This window comes from Moschus berezovskii, chromosome 8 (assembly GCF_049115385.1).
Source record: "Moschus berezovskii isolate FMDL1 chromosome 8, NW_MosBer_1.0, whole genome shotgun sequence".
Lineage (NCBI taxonomy): Eukaryota > Metazoa > Chordata > Mammalia > Artiodactyla > Moschidae > Moschus > Moschus berezovskii.
The window spans coordinates 41,997,316-42,010,463 of NC_142467.1; the positions used below are offsets into that span (position 1 = coordinate 41,997,316).

General features: G+C 33.4%; 1 protein-coding gene across 4 annotated transcripts in view; it reads left to right on the forward strand.

Moving 5' to 3' along the window:
- Positions 1–13,148, forward strand: part of CLINT1 (clathrin interactor 1) — a 58,823-nt gene that overhangs the window by 23,326 nt on the left and 22,349 nt on the right. For all 4 annotated transcript variants that reach the window (XM_088838536.1, XM_088838537.1, XM_055428777.2 and 1 more), the window contains exons 2-5: positions 8,549–8,653; positions 9,189–9,285; positions 10,689–10,797; positions 11,738–11,902. In XM_088838536.1, the coding sequence (XP_088694662.1) occupies positions 8,549–8,653; positions 9,189–9,285; positions 10,689–10,797; positions 11,738–11,902 (476 nt within the window). The remainder of the gene's footprint in view (positions 1–8,548; positions 8,654–9,188; positions 9,286–10,688; positions 10,798–11,737; positions 11,903–13,148) is intronic.

Genomic DNA, 13,148 nt, shown 5'->3' on the forward strand with positions numbered 1-13,148 from the left:
TTGGTAAATTTACCAAAACAAGGAACCAAGTTATTTTTTAAGCACATTGTGAAATTGTGTGGCTTTGGAGTGCTGGTTTTGAGCTTGTAATCTTTAGATAAAGATATCATTTGGAATACTGAAAGTCTGTAATGGGTGTTTTTAGAGATTAAAAAAGAAAGTACGTTATAAATTGGTTAGTGTCAGTTACTGATAAAAGTTCTTAGATTAATTTTTTTTGCATTACATTTCCTCCTGTTGTAACTGTTCTTTCTAAAGTACAGTAGAGTCTTGATAGATTTTTCTGTTCAGAGTTTTGAGTTTTTAAAATCTTCTTAAAGAGGATTTGTTAACAGGAAATAATGTTTAATTTTGTTATGATCCAAATCTGACTTGCATGTGTGGAAACTAGTCACTTAGCTAAGTCAGTCACAGGTATCCATCTTGGAGCTCAGTTTTGTTGTGTTCCAACTCTTGGGCTGTGCTGACACCTTAGCTTTTTTGTGAAAAACGACTCACAGAAAGCCTGTGTTTAGTATTGGTATTGAATGTGACAGAGCCTTATAAAATTCACAGACAGAAAATAGAAGTTTTATACATATTTAAAGAGGAACGCATTGGGTTTGGTGGTACCTTGGATTGATGACACAATCAAATCTATACAGAATCAGTAGAAGAAATTTATGGAACATGTTCTGCCATGCAAAAGTTGCTTACCTAAGAAATATAATTTGGTTAATTTAAATATTCGTTATCTTGTATTGAGGAAGTATAATATGCAGAGGATAGTTTAATTCTTCATTGAATTTGGGAGATTGTCAAGAGTCTGCATTTTTATACACAAAGGTCTTCAGTTTATCTTTCAACAATGTTAGGGGTTTATTCCTATAGCTTCTTCTACGTTCAAAGTAATGCTTCATTTGTTCTCTGTTCATTCTACTCCCCACTCTCCCCGCCCCGCCCCAGCCACACCACTGCAATGAAAACTACTTCTATAAAAAATAGTTTTGTAGAATTTATCCTTCCACTTTATCTGTATGTAGTACAAATGCTGTGTAAAATTTTGAGTTAAGATTACAAGAATATTGAGCTGTATCTATCAACAGTATTCAGTAATAGGAAAACACCACTGCTGCTGCTGCTAAGTCACTTCAGTCGTGTCCGACTCTGTGCGGTGATTAAAATTCTGTAGTTCAGTTTTCCAACCCCATAATAGTACTGGTCTGAACTGTTATTGAAATTGAAGGCCAGCATCACTCAGAATGCATCAAAGAATTTGGTAGTAGGATTGATGTGATAATAGCTTTTGATTAAAAAAGTATATAGTCCGTAATTTTCTTACAGCTTAAAACAATTAGAATTTTTAAAAGTATATAAAAGGGGTAGTTTTCTATTAAAATTCAGTATTCAAAAAAAGAAGATGATGGCATCTGGCCCCATCACTTCATGGCAATTAAATGGGGAAATGATGGAGACTTTATTTTCTCGGGCTCCAAAATCACTGCAGATGGTGACTGCAGCCATGAAATTAAAAGATGCTTGCTCCTTGGAAAAACAACTGTGACAAACCTAGACAGCATTTTAAAAAGCCAGAGATACTACTTTGCCAACGAAGGTCCGTCTAGTCAAAGCTATGGTTTTTCCAGTGGTCATGTATGGATGTGAGAGTTGGGCCATAAAGAAGGCTGAGCACCAAAGAATTGATGCTTTTGAACTGTGGCGTTGAAAAGACTCTTGAGAGTCCCTTGGACTGCAAGGAGATCAAACCAGTAAGTCCTACAGGAAATCAATCCTGAATGTTCATTGGAGGGACTGATCTGAAGCTGAAACTCCAATACTTTGGCTGAAGAACTGACTCATTGGAAAAGACCCTGATGGTGAGAAAGAATGAAGGTGTGAGGAGAAGGGGAAGACAGAGGATGAGATGGTTGGATGGCATCACCGACTTGATGGACATGAGTTTGAGCAAGCTCTGGAAGATAGTGAAGGACAAGGAAGCCTGGCATGCTGCAGTCCATGGGCTCGCAACATGACTGAGCAGCTGAACAACAACTTTTCTAATACCTAGTAATATGTGGAGAGAGAATAATAAGTGTTTTTGAACATTAACATATTTTCTGTGGCTTTAATGTCATATAGGCAGGCTGCTTGAATTTTGGACTTAGTTTGTCTGCCTGTGCCATATTTTTAAAATGTATTCAGTATCTGGCTATAGTATGATCTTCATAACTTGATCTTTAAGTATCCAGAATTATTTTGAAAGTTAGAAGCTTTAAAAATGATTATGGACTCCCTTCCTTCCTCAATAAAACCTGGTAAATTGCTATTTAATATTTATTTGGTTTTAATGTTTCTTGACTGTGAGAGCTAAAGAATGAGCTATAATATTTCAGTGCCTATTATTGTTATTTTTTAAAGTAGCAGGTTAAATATTTTAGCATTTTAATGTTCTTCTCTTGAAAAGTGAAAAGGAAAACAGAAGATACATAATCAGCATAGTCCTCTGTGTAAATAAGTGGTCATAAATAATATGCACATGAGCATACTGTCAGTACATACTTATAAGTGAAAGTGGATTGATACAAGGTAATTTTTTTTTAAGTAGCTTGGTTATTCTTTTCCGAAATCTTGTTACTGCAGAAGCATGGTTAGGAGAGCCTCAGATTTTAGATATCTTCAGTCTCAGTTATTTCCTATTTAAACTGATGTTTTCTTTACATTGCTTTTAAGAATGTGTATGTTTAAGAGAGGGGCACATTGGTTTCCTCCTTTTCAACTGGTTAGTTTGTATTTAATATTAGTAAAACCAAAGGAAATATAATTTCCATGACCAAGAATATATTTTTAAAAATATTAATTCAGCATTTTGTTATTTTTGTAGCATAACTTGTGACGTCATCTTACATATAAACATCTATTGCTATTTACTAGTCATTTCATCCTGAGTGTAAGTTTATTTATACTTCCTTACTAAGGAGATGCTATTAAATATTTTCCCCTTCCTCCTCTCTCAAATTTTTAAATTATTTTTTGGTAGAGATACTTTTGCTAGTAATGACAGTGCTGAAGAGAAAGTGGCAAGCATTGGGTTTGTTATTTTGTTTCTTCCATAGTTTTCAATAGTTAACTTACTAGTTTTCTTATGGAGGGAGTACTGTAGTTTTTTTCTTTGTTTTAGCATTGTAGCTATTTTATAACTAAGATGCTATGTAATCAAACGTGATAATATCGGCTTTAGCAGCATTAAGTCCTGTACTGAACCATTACTTGTGTTAGGACATTATTCATTGCTTTGTGTTTCATTTTCAGATCCAGAAAGGGCTTTTTTTTTTTAAATGGGTGGCAAATACCCATCCAAGTAGATGAACCAATTTTCCCACCTCCCCTCCCCATTTCTCTACATTAAGATTTTTTTTATAAAAATAAAAGTTATGTATTTGTTGAATTTAGGAATACTAGACTTCTTGGTTACTGACCATAAATTTGATACCATTCACAGGACTGTAGTAGCATCTAACTTGGTTTTAAAATATGAGTATTGAACCTATAATTGTTCAGTTTGCAAATAAGGGTAATGTGGTGAAGACCATCATCCCGACGAAAAATGAGTGTCACATGGTCCATTATCTAGCTTTTAGAGCAAGTATTCTTAAAATTATTTCCCTGCTATTTTGGTTAGAAACATTTTTAAAAAGGAACAGATTTTCCTATTAATTAACTTGTTACCTGAGAAAACTGTCTTTTTTCAGTGTTTAAGAGTATGTTATTGTTTCTAATAAATTTTTAAAAGATTAATATTTTAGAGGGAGCATGATAATTTTACCTATATCATAAAAGTATATTCTGAAATCTGTGGCATTGAGATTGAGAGGTCACTTTTAAATATAGATTTTAATGTCTAGAACCATTCTTCCCTAATACAGTGTTTTTTTAAGCAAGTTAATTTCAATATTTGGTATCTAACTTGATCCCTTTGGTTTTACACAGGTAGCATTTGGTATACATATTTTAGTACGTATACATACATATGTGTAGTTACTAGTTTGCTGCAATTATTCGACTGATAATAATAAGACATTCAGTTGAGTTCAGTTCAGTCGCTCAGTTGGACATTGGAAGTACAAATAATACTCATTTAATCTACCATGATGCTTATTTGCCTGTTAATAGTTAAAATGTTGCTAATGATGATATAGTACTCATTTGTATTCCTAATGGCATTTTAATACTTTGCCCTTTGTTACAATATAATATCCATGGGGGAAATTTTGGAAAAGACAGGAAAAAGAAAATAATTTGAAGGAAAAAAAAAGCATTATTTAAAACCATTACTTTGAATGCCATGTTTGTCTCTTCTCTGCCTCTGTTTTTCTGTCTTGTGTATGTAAGTGTGGATGTTCGTATGAAAAAACACAAATTGAAAACCGTCTAATAGAAAATACTGCTAAATATTTTCTCCTGAACTCAGAATGAATAGTCTTTATAATAACTTTGAAACAAAAAGTAGAAACTATTAAAAATATGGACTCATTTGATTTCATTTTTTTTAATGTAAAATTAAAAAGCAGGCTAGGAAATAGACTTTACTAAATCGGTTTCAATTTTCATTATCCTTTGTTAGCAGTTAGGACTGGATTATACCTATACTTTACCTTTTCTCTTGGTTTGTAGTTTTGTTTTAGTAAAGAAGATTCTTGAATTTTTGGCAGGAAAAAAAATACCATAAGATTAAATTTTTCTTGTCTGTTATTTTACTGATTATTCTTTAAGGACATTAGAAGAATCATTGACCATCTGTAGGTCAAAACTCCATGTTAGCTTTTACTTTGAACCAATTTTGCTTCTAAAACCTGGACCAAAACTATTACCAAGTAAAATAACATGGTATTTTATCAGTAGTGACCAGTGAAATAAGCGGAAAGTGGCAAATAAAGAGGAGTGCCAAAATGAACACTAATTATTTACAAATTGAATAATCAGACCTTAATTGAATATTGACTGTTCATACAGCCATAGAAGCGTATGTAGAGGACTTGAGGGTGTAACTTTTAATAGATGGCATTGAAAATCCAGTGATTGAGTGTAGTGCTGGGTTGTTCAGAGTTAAGTACTCCTCTTGGGGACTGGTAGTCAGTCTTGTATCCTATTGCTGGGATGTTGCAAGGAGTAAATGTGGAAGTGTGTAAGTGGTTTGATTTCAGTTGTGGGTTTTATCCTTATACAAAGCAGTAGTTCTTTATTGCTTTAAGGTAAAAATCTTCAGCACATGAGCAGCCTCTTAGAATGTTCTTCACTCTGGTCATTCCCTGGTAATTTCCTGTAATTTTGTTTGCAGAGTAGATCCTCAACCTTTGTCTGAATTTTCTGTGTGTTTTAAAAAACTGATGAGAGATCCCCCTCTAGTGTCTGAATTATCCATTCTTAAAACATTTGTGTCAGTCATAAGAAGTTTTAGGAATTAAGCTAGCTGTGTTTTCCTTTCACATCTGGACATGATTTTTTTTTTAAACTTTTTATTTATGGGAGAAAGCGGGGAGTTATTTTCCTTTCTTAAGGTCGGTAGAATTACAGGCAGGGTGTGGATTGGCAGTAGAAAACATGGGCCGGGAAGGATCAAAATGCTATTTTTACCTTTTTAGAAATAATTATTTTTAAATAACATGGAATAAGGCCAAACTATACAATGTTGTTTTGTTTTAGTTTACATTAGTTCCTGAATTAAGTGTAGCTTTAAAATACTTCATTTTGGAATTCTTGATGCCATTAGATCTCATCCTGAGTGGTGTCAGTTTCTGGAAAGCAATGATTTCATCGGAAAATGGTTTCAAAACAGATCCTGATACTTTTCATGGAGTTTTCTAACTTTGTTACTTTTTGTTACTATTGTTGCCATATTTTTTCCATATTGTTGCCATTTTATATTGTGAGTGTATTCTAATGGCAAGTTGTCCTTTTACATAGTTCCCATTGTTTTTCAACCAAGGAAATAGATTCTTAAGCTATTGGCTCTCTGCCACCTCTTCCTCTTAAGCACACAGCGCTCAAACACACAGCCTTCAGTTAAGGATCTTGTGAAGGGTTAGGGAAACAGGACCTTTCTCATTTGACCCATGGGCTTTTGTAACTTGAACAAGGAAAGTAGTGTTCTGAAAGCTGCAGCATTTATGAAGGCTCTTGTAAAAATATTTCATGTACATGGACTAGAGATTAACTCTTTTCATCTCGTTCTTCAACAAATTAAATAGTGCAAACAATTTCAGGTGCTTTCTTGGTCATGAAATGCTTGGATGAATTATAATCCTAATTGCTATTGTTCATTCCCACACTGCATTTTGACACTATTAACTGCCAAACCCATGCATTCTTCAACCAGTAAGATAAACAGAAGCATTTTGAAATCTGTTATTTTGTGGCATCTTAAATTGCAGATATGCCATTGGCTGCCTTGATTTTTATTTTGGTTCCACTGTTAGCAAAAATTAGGGGAAAGTTCTCTCTTTATATTTATACATAAAATTGCCAATAGAATGATTACTGGGTTTTTATAAAAGTCCATTCATTAATAGTCTTAAATTTTAAAGAGGCAATAGAGACCATGGATTTATTTTAGTGCTAGGGAAATAATTTGTATTTATGTTATCAAACCAGTGTAGCTTTCTCTAAGATTTGAAGGAAAGTAATAGAATTTCACTTTTCTACCTTAATAGAACTGAATTCTGAATGTAAACCTAGAAGCCAGATTAGTTTTGTGATTTGGCAAGTCATTTATACATAATGGTTCCTTTAAGATTTAAACTAATACTGTTTATTAATTGAAGTATTTGTAATATATTTGTAGTTTATATGTGAGAGATTTGAGTGCCAGTTATTAACCTTCCTTACTTAAAACATAGAACTTTTTTGATAACTGAAAAACCATATAACAAAAGTGGGGTAGATAACTAATGTCATTGTCACATCATGTTTAGTTGTTCAGTCATGTCTGACTCTTTGTGACCCCATGGACTATATAGCCCACCAGGCCCCTCTGTCATGGGAATCGTTTCTCCAAGGCAGGAATACTAGAGTTGGTAGCCATTCCCTTCTCCAGGGAATCTTCCCAACCCAGGAATTGAACTGGGGTCTCCTACATCACAGGCAGCTTCTTTACCATCTGAGCCATCAGGGAAGCCCATGCTGCTGCTGCTGCTAAGTCGCTTCATTCGTGTCAGACTCTGTGCGACCCCATAGACGGCAGCCCACCAGGCTCCCCCGTCCCTGGGATTCTCCAGGCAAGAACACTGGAGTGGGTTGCCATTTCCTTCTCCAATGCATGAAAGTGAAAAGTGAAAATGAAGTCGCTCAGTCGTGTCCGACTCTTCATGACCCCATGGACTGCAGCCTGCCAGGCTCCTCTGTCCATGGGATTTTCCAGGCAAGAGTACGGGAGTGGGGTGCCATTGCCTTCTCCGAGGGAAGCCCATAACAGTTAGCAAATTCTCACTTTTTGACTATTGCTAAAACTCAGTTTTAAGTGGACGATTTGAATTACCAAATTCACAGGCATCTGTTACAATAATTTTTTCTGTAATAATTGGAGCTCTCTATGTCAAATGAGCACTACTACAGTATGTCACATTCTCAAAGTATTTATTCCTCAGAATGTCTATGAATTCTTAAATCCATATAAGCATGAGAAATTCTTTTTTAACAACCAGATGTTTAGCCATCTCATATCTTAATTGTAAGGTGCTTTTTTCAATGTTCTTTCTTATAAAAATATTACTTAATATTTTAAAATTCTAATAGGGGATATTAGCTAGACACTGTACCGTGGTATACTATTTGATATGTTACTCTGGGAGGTAGTAAATAGTATTCCTCCTTATTCCCATTTTTATGTTTAAGGAAACAGAAGTAAAATAATTTTGCTAAAGATCACAAAGTAATTGTAGTCAGATCTCTATGACTCCTAGACCCACGTTTTGGACCACTGATGGTCTTAAGTGAAAGTTAAATACATTGTCATACAATCTTCTGATGGAATATTATGTAGCCATTAAAAGTAAGGGTTATAGTGACATAGAAAATGTATGTGGTACAGTAAATGAAAAAAGGCAAGGATTACAGTTAAAATTCATAGTGATTCTAGACATCTTTAGTGTTATGTTTGATTTTTTATTGTTTTAATTTAAATACAGTATAATTTCTGTAAACAGGGAACCTAAGACTGAATGTAAACCAGGTCTGGTCAGCAAACTGACAAGTTAGTTTTATAATAGACTTTCGCATGTTCAATTTCCTTTTTAATTTGACCTAAAGCCATTTTTTACTGGACTTATGCCAGCTCTAATGTAATCTCTCATTTATATTCTTGAAGGCTGATGGAATAGTAAAATCTTCCTGAAAGATAACTTAAATGTGTTACATAGTGTCCTAAGGGTAGCTTGTGCACAAAAGATGTTTTCTTTCCCACCCTGTAGAGGTATCTCATTAGGACACCCAGTAGTGTCATTATTAAGTTTTCATGTGTTTCTCAGTTTTGATGCTAATCTTTGTGTGTATGTGCGTGCATTTTTTTTGTCTTCAGCACCAATGTGGTTATGAATTATTCAGAGATCGAGTCTAAGGTTCGAGAAGCAACGAATGACGATCCTTGGGGACCTTCTGGGCAACTCATGGGAGAGATTGCCAAGTAAGTGATAATTTGACTCAGCAGTGCAGAAAGAATGCAACTATCTTTACCCAGAAATGTGAAATTTGCTTTCAGTTTTAAACTGTTCAAATGCCAGATATAATAAATTTTGCATATAATCGTTCAGATATCAGTGCAGGAAATTTTATGAGGATCCATTCCTCCTAAATATTAGCTCAATAAAGTAAAACAGAATTTTTCATTTTCAGTGAAGTTTAGAGACTTTCTGTAACTTAACTATGTAAAATTTTGACAAATGCATATAAAATGACTTTAGGAAAATTTTTTCCTGACAAACATCTGGCTGACTGTGCCACTGAATGAAGGGCTTATGGAATATGATATTAATTCGTGGGATTTACGTGCTAGATACTATATAAAATAGACATTTTTCAGGTACCATATCTAAATTTTTTTTGAATTAAGCTTATTTTTTAAAGCTCTTTAGGAAAATACAGTAACTTAGAACAAGCCTGCCATCTACTGTCAAAATCAACATACTACAAACTCTTGAGGAAAACTATTCTTTTTTCAGGGCTACCTTTATGTATGAACAATTTCCAGAACTTATGAACATGCTTTGGTCACGAATGTTAAAAGACAACAAAAAAAATTGGAGAAGAGTTTATAAGGTATGGGTATTAGTCTGTATTTATTACTTGACATGTAGAAGACATGAAATTTTAAAGTGTACATACATAAGTGATTATGATGGACATTGAATCCTAGAATAGAATATTCTAAAACATATTTGTGCATATCGAAAGTAATGAATCTATAGTTGTATCTATGTTTAGTGTTTGAGCACTTAAGGTAAAAACCACCCTCTAATAACATTTGTCATCTCTACATAAAAATTTGCCAGTAGTATTAGTGTTGTGCACCAGAAATGTGTTATTTTTAAATATAATAAATTCTAAATCATTAAAATTCTAACATTTTAAAACTTGCAGATACATACTCTTCTGTTAGATTCCTTTCATTTAATTCTGATCTTATCATATAGTGTAGAATTCTAAACAAGATAGTAATCAGTTCTTCCACCTCTACTATATTTTCTTGCTGCTTGGGAAGTTTTTTTATGCTTTCCAAAATGTCATTATAATATTCATATATGAAACTTTAAAAGTAACATTTCTGGCTTTCAGCGTTAAAAATTAGTGGCTTTATTTAGTTCCATGTTTTTGATGTTGTTTTTGAAAACATTTACTGTCATTTCTTTAGCTTGTACAGTAGTAGTGATGAAATAGTTTAAATTCCTATAAATTAATTTTTTATAATCAGAGGGTTTTGTTTTAATAATTCTAGAGTAAACTACTTTTTTAAAGAATAAAGTCCTGGTCAGATGAGGGTTTTTTGTCCCTTAATTCTCCAGCCTAACTAGATTTTCATAGGTCTAATCATCTTTATGTGAAGTTTGTTCCCAACAAAGTTCAGAATTCATAATTCAGTGATTTTCAGTGCATTCACAAAGTTGTGCATTGTTATTACTGTCTAAATCAAAACATTTTTCATCACCTCAAAAAGAAATTCTTAATGTTTTTTTCTCATGTTTGTTGGCAGCAAGTTTTTTAAACAAAAGCCACATCACAAACCTGCCAAGTTAAATTTTATCTGGGAAAAGTGCTGTGAGATCATATAATTACCAAATAATTATTTTCTTTAAACTGATGTTTCTTACAGTAAAACTGAATCAGCTTTCTAAAAGCTTAGTGTTCATTTATATCATACATTAAGATTTTTCCTAACATCTGATTTTTTTAAATCTTTTGAAACATGTATCCAGTGGACAGTTTATAATTATTTATTATGCTTGGTGTAAGAGGAACTCTAACTTGAAAATACGAAGTTTTAAATGTACTTAAAGTCTAATGTATGGTAAAGAACGCTCTCCCCCGCTCCGCCACACACACATACACACACAAACACATACAGATTATTTATTTGCTGTTAAATTTTATTTTTTTTAAGCTATTTACCAGAGCTCTACCAGAATTTATTTTGTTAAATCATTTGGTGCTTTGTATTTTTATAGTCATTGCTGCTCCTAGCTTACCTCATAAGGAATGGATCAGAGCGTGTTGTTACAAGTGCCAGAGAACACATTTATGATTTGCGATCCCTGGAAAATTACCACTTTGTAGGTGAGCAATAGAAAAACCTTATAAGCAAATTAAAACAGTAGTTGGAGTTGTCAGTCACCTGAACCAGCTTAGAAGCTTCTCTGCTCTAATTAGAATGTGACTGTTGCTGGTTGTGTGACGAGTGCAGAATCCAAGACGTGGGGCCCTAGAGTATTAATTAGTGAAGACAAGAACTTGCAGAAAAGACTGGCTAATAACAACAGAACCAACACAACATGAGTGTTCGGGTTTATATTAAAATATGCACTGGAGACTGGTCCCCTGTGGTGTCCATAAAGGAATAGCTTTAATCATATGGGAAGAAAAGGTTAGAGCTCCAAAACACACACATCTGTTTGAAGCTGGGTTTTTTTTCCTCCCACCAAATAATATTTACTGTGCAAAGGCAGCAAGGCCAGAGTGTGTTTTGAATGTGAAAGAGGATACAGAATGAACCACATTTCATTTTGTAGTGTATCCCAGTTGAAAGCACTTTAAAATTTCAGTTTTTCAGCTATACTAAATCCTGGTAATTAGTGTTTCCAAACTTATATTGGGGAGAGGAAGGCATTTAGGTGCTTTTTAGTCATTAAAATGTAGATTTTGTTTTGTTAAAATACTATATAAAGAGAAAATTTTTAGATATTAGTCCATTTTTGTATGGTTATTGTTAGTAATCCTTTTTAATGGATCTTTAATTGATTTTGCATAGCACCATTATCTGTGGTCCTTTTTAGTTCATTTCTGCAAGCTCTTATAAGCCAGAATTGCATCTCAAGACTTAGGATTTGATGAGGAAATGACAAAATTCAGTAACACAGTTTGCCTCTTTTTATTAATTTAAAAATATTGAAGGTGGTTTCTTACACTGAAATTTTCATGTCTTTGTGTGTGTGTTAAAAGGTTTAATACATATTAACTGAATTCTTAAGGTTTTGTTTCTCCCTTACCATCCCCACAGATGAGCATGGCAAGGATCAAGGTATAAATATTCGCCAGAAGGTGAAAGAATTGGTTGAATTTGCCCAGGATGATGACAGGCTTCGTGAAGAGCGAAAGAAAGCCAAGAAGAACAAAGACAAATATGTTGGGGTTTCCTCAGACAGTGTTGGAGGATTCAGATACAGTGAGTATCAAGGACAGATTAGCACCTGAACATCAGTTTAGCTTCTTGGGTATATTTTAAGAATCACAGAAGACAAAAATGCTATTTTGAATATATATGATACTAAAACATATGTAATACTCATTTTGTTTCCTTTGGTTCCTGTGAATCTATTTTTTTTACTTTTGTGGTTCAAGAATATGATTTTAATCATTAAGTATTATTGAATGACCAAACTTTGAGTTGACATACAAAGAATAAAATAGATATATGTCCTTTCCTCTTGGAGTTCCCATTCTAAGAAGAAAAGGATTCCTCTAACTTAACCATTTAGAGCATTAAAAAAAAGTTTGATCAAGATATTCATCCTGCTAATTCAAAACCAGTTTAGTTATATTTTTGGCTAAAAATAGAGCTGCAAGTTAGTCCATCCTTAATTCCCTCCCTTAATTAAGCACTGTGTTAATTTGATGTAGAAAAAGGTAACAATACCATCAGTTTTTCATCTAGGCCTGTCATATATATGTTCTTAATATATTTAAGGACAGCTAGAACATTGATTTCTCATGTTTATTTTTAATGTATAATATAGTTTTCCTAAAATAGGTCACTAGGTAGGTGCTTGAAACAGATACAGAACTCTGTTTCACAGTATGTTCCTTTGGACTCATTCTGTCTTCTGTGAATGCTGACAGTCCCTTGCCAGTTTGTGTAAGGGACTGGCCAATGCTTTGTATACTTAGCAGCTGCACATTGGAACTCTCTAACCACCCACAACCATAGCTGTTTTTTATATTTGAATTTCACTGAGATCTCATGATTCTTCATTGTAAACATGTAAAAATCTTCTATTTCTTACTTTGTGAGTATCTATAAAATATCTTCACTCTTTTGTTCCTCTGCTTTTCTTGCCATTAAAGAAAAAGTACTGCACTTAATAGGCTGTTTCTTTTTTCTTTTTTTTTTTAGGCTAATGTTTCTAATGGCAGAAAAATTCCTTTTATGTCTCATATCACATACAAGTCAGTTCTTGAATTGGCAAAAATGCTTCATGTGCTTTTTTCATTTTTTCCTATAAACTTGTATTTTCAACGCCTAGTTCATCACATTGTTACTGAAGTGTACATATACATTGTTGGAAAGCTACTCACTTTTATAATACCATTCTGGCTAAAATGTTGTTTAGAAAACATTTTGTCATGTTCTCTTTAAGTTGGTGATCACTTTCAGGTTTAGTAGACATATTTTTAAATCCTCAAACTCCTAC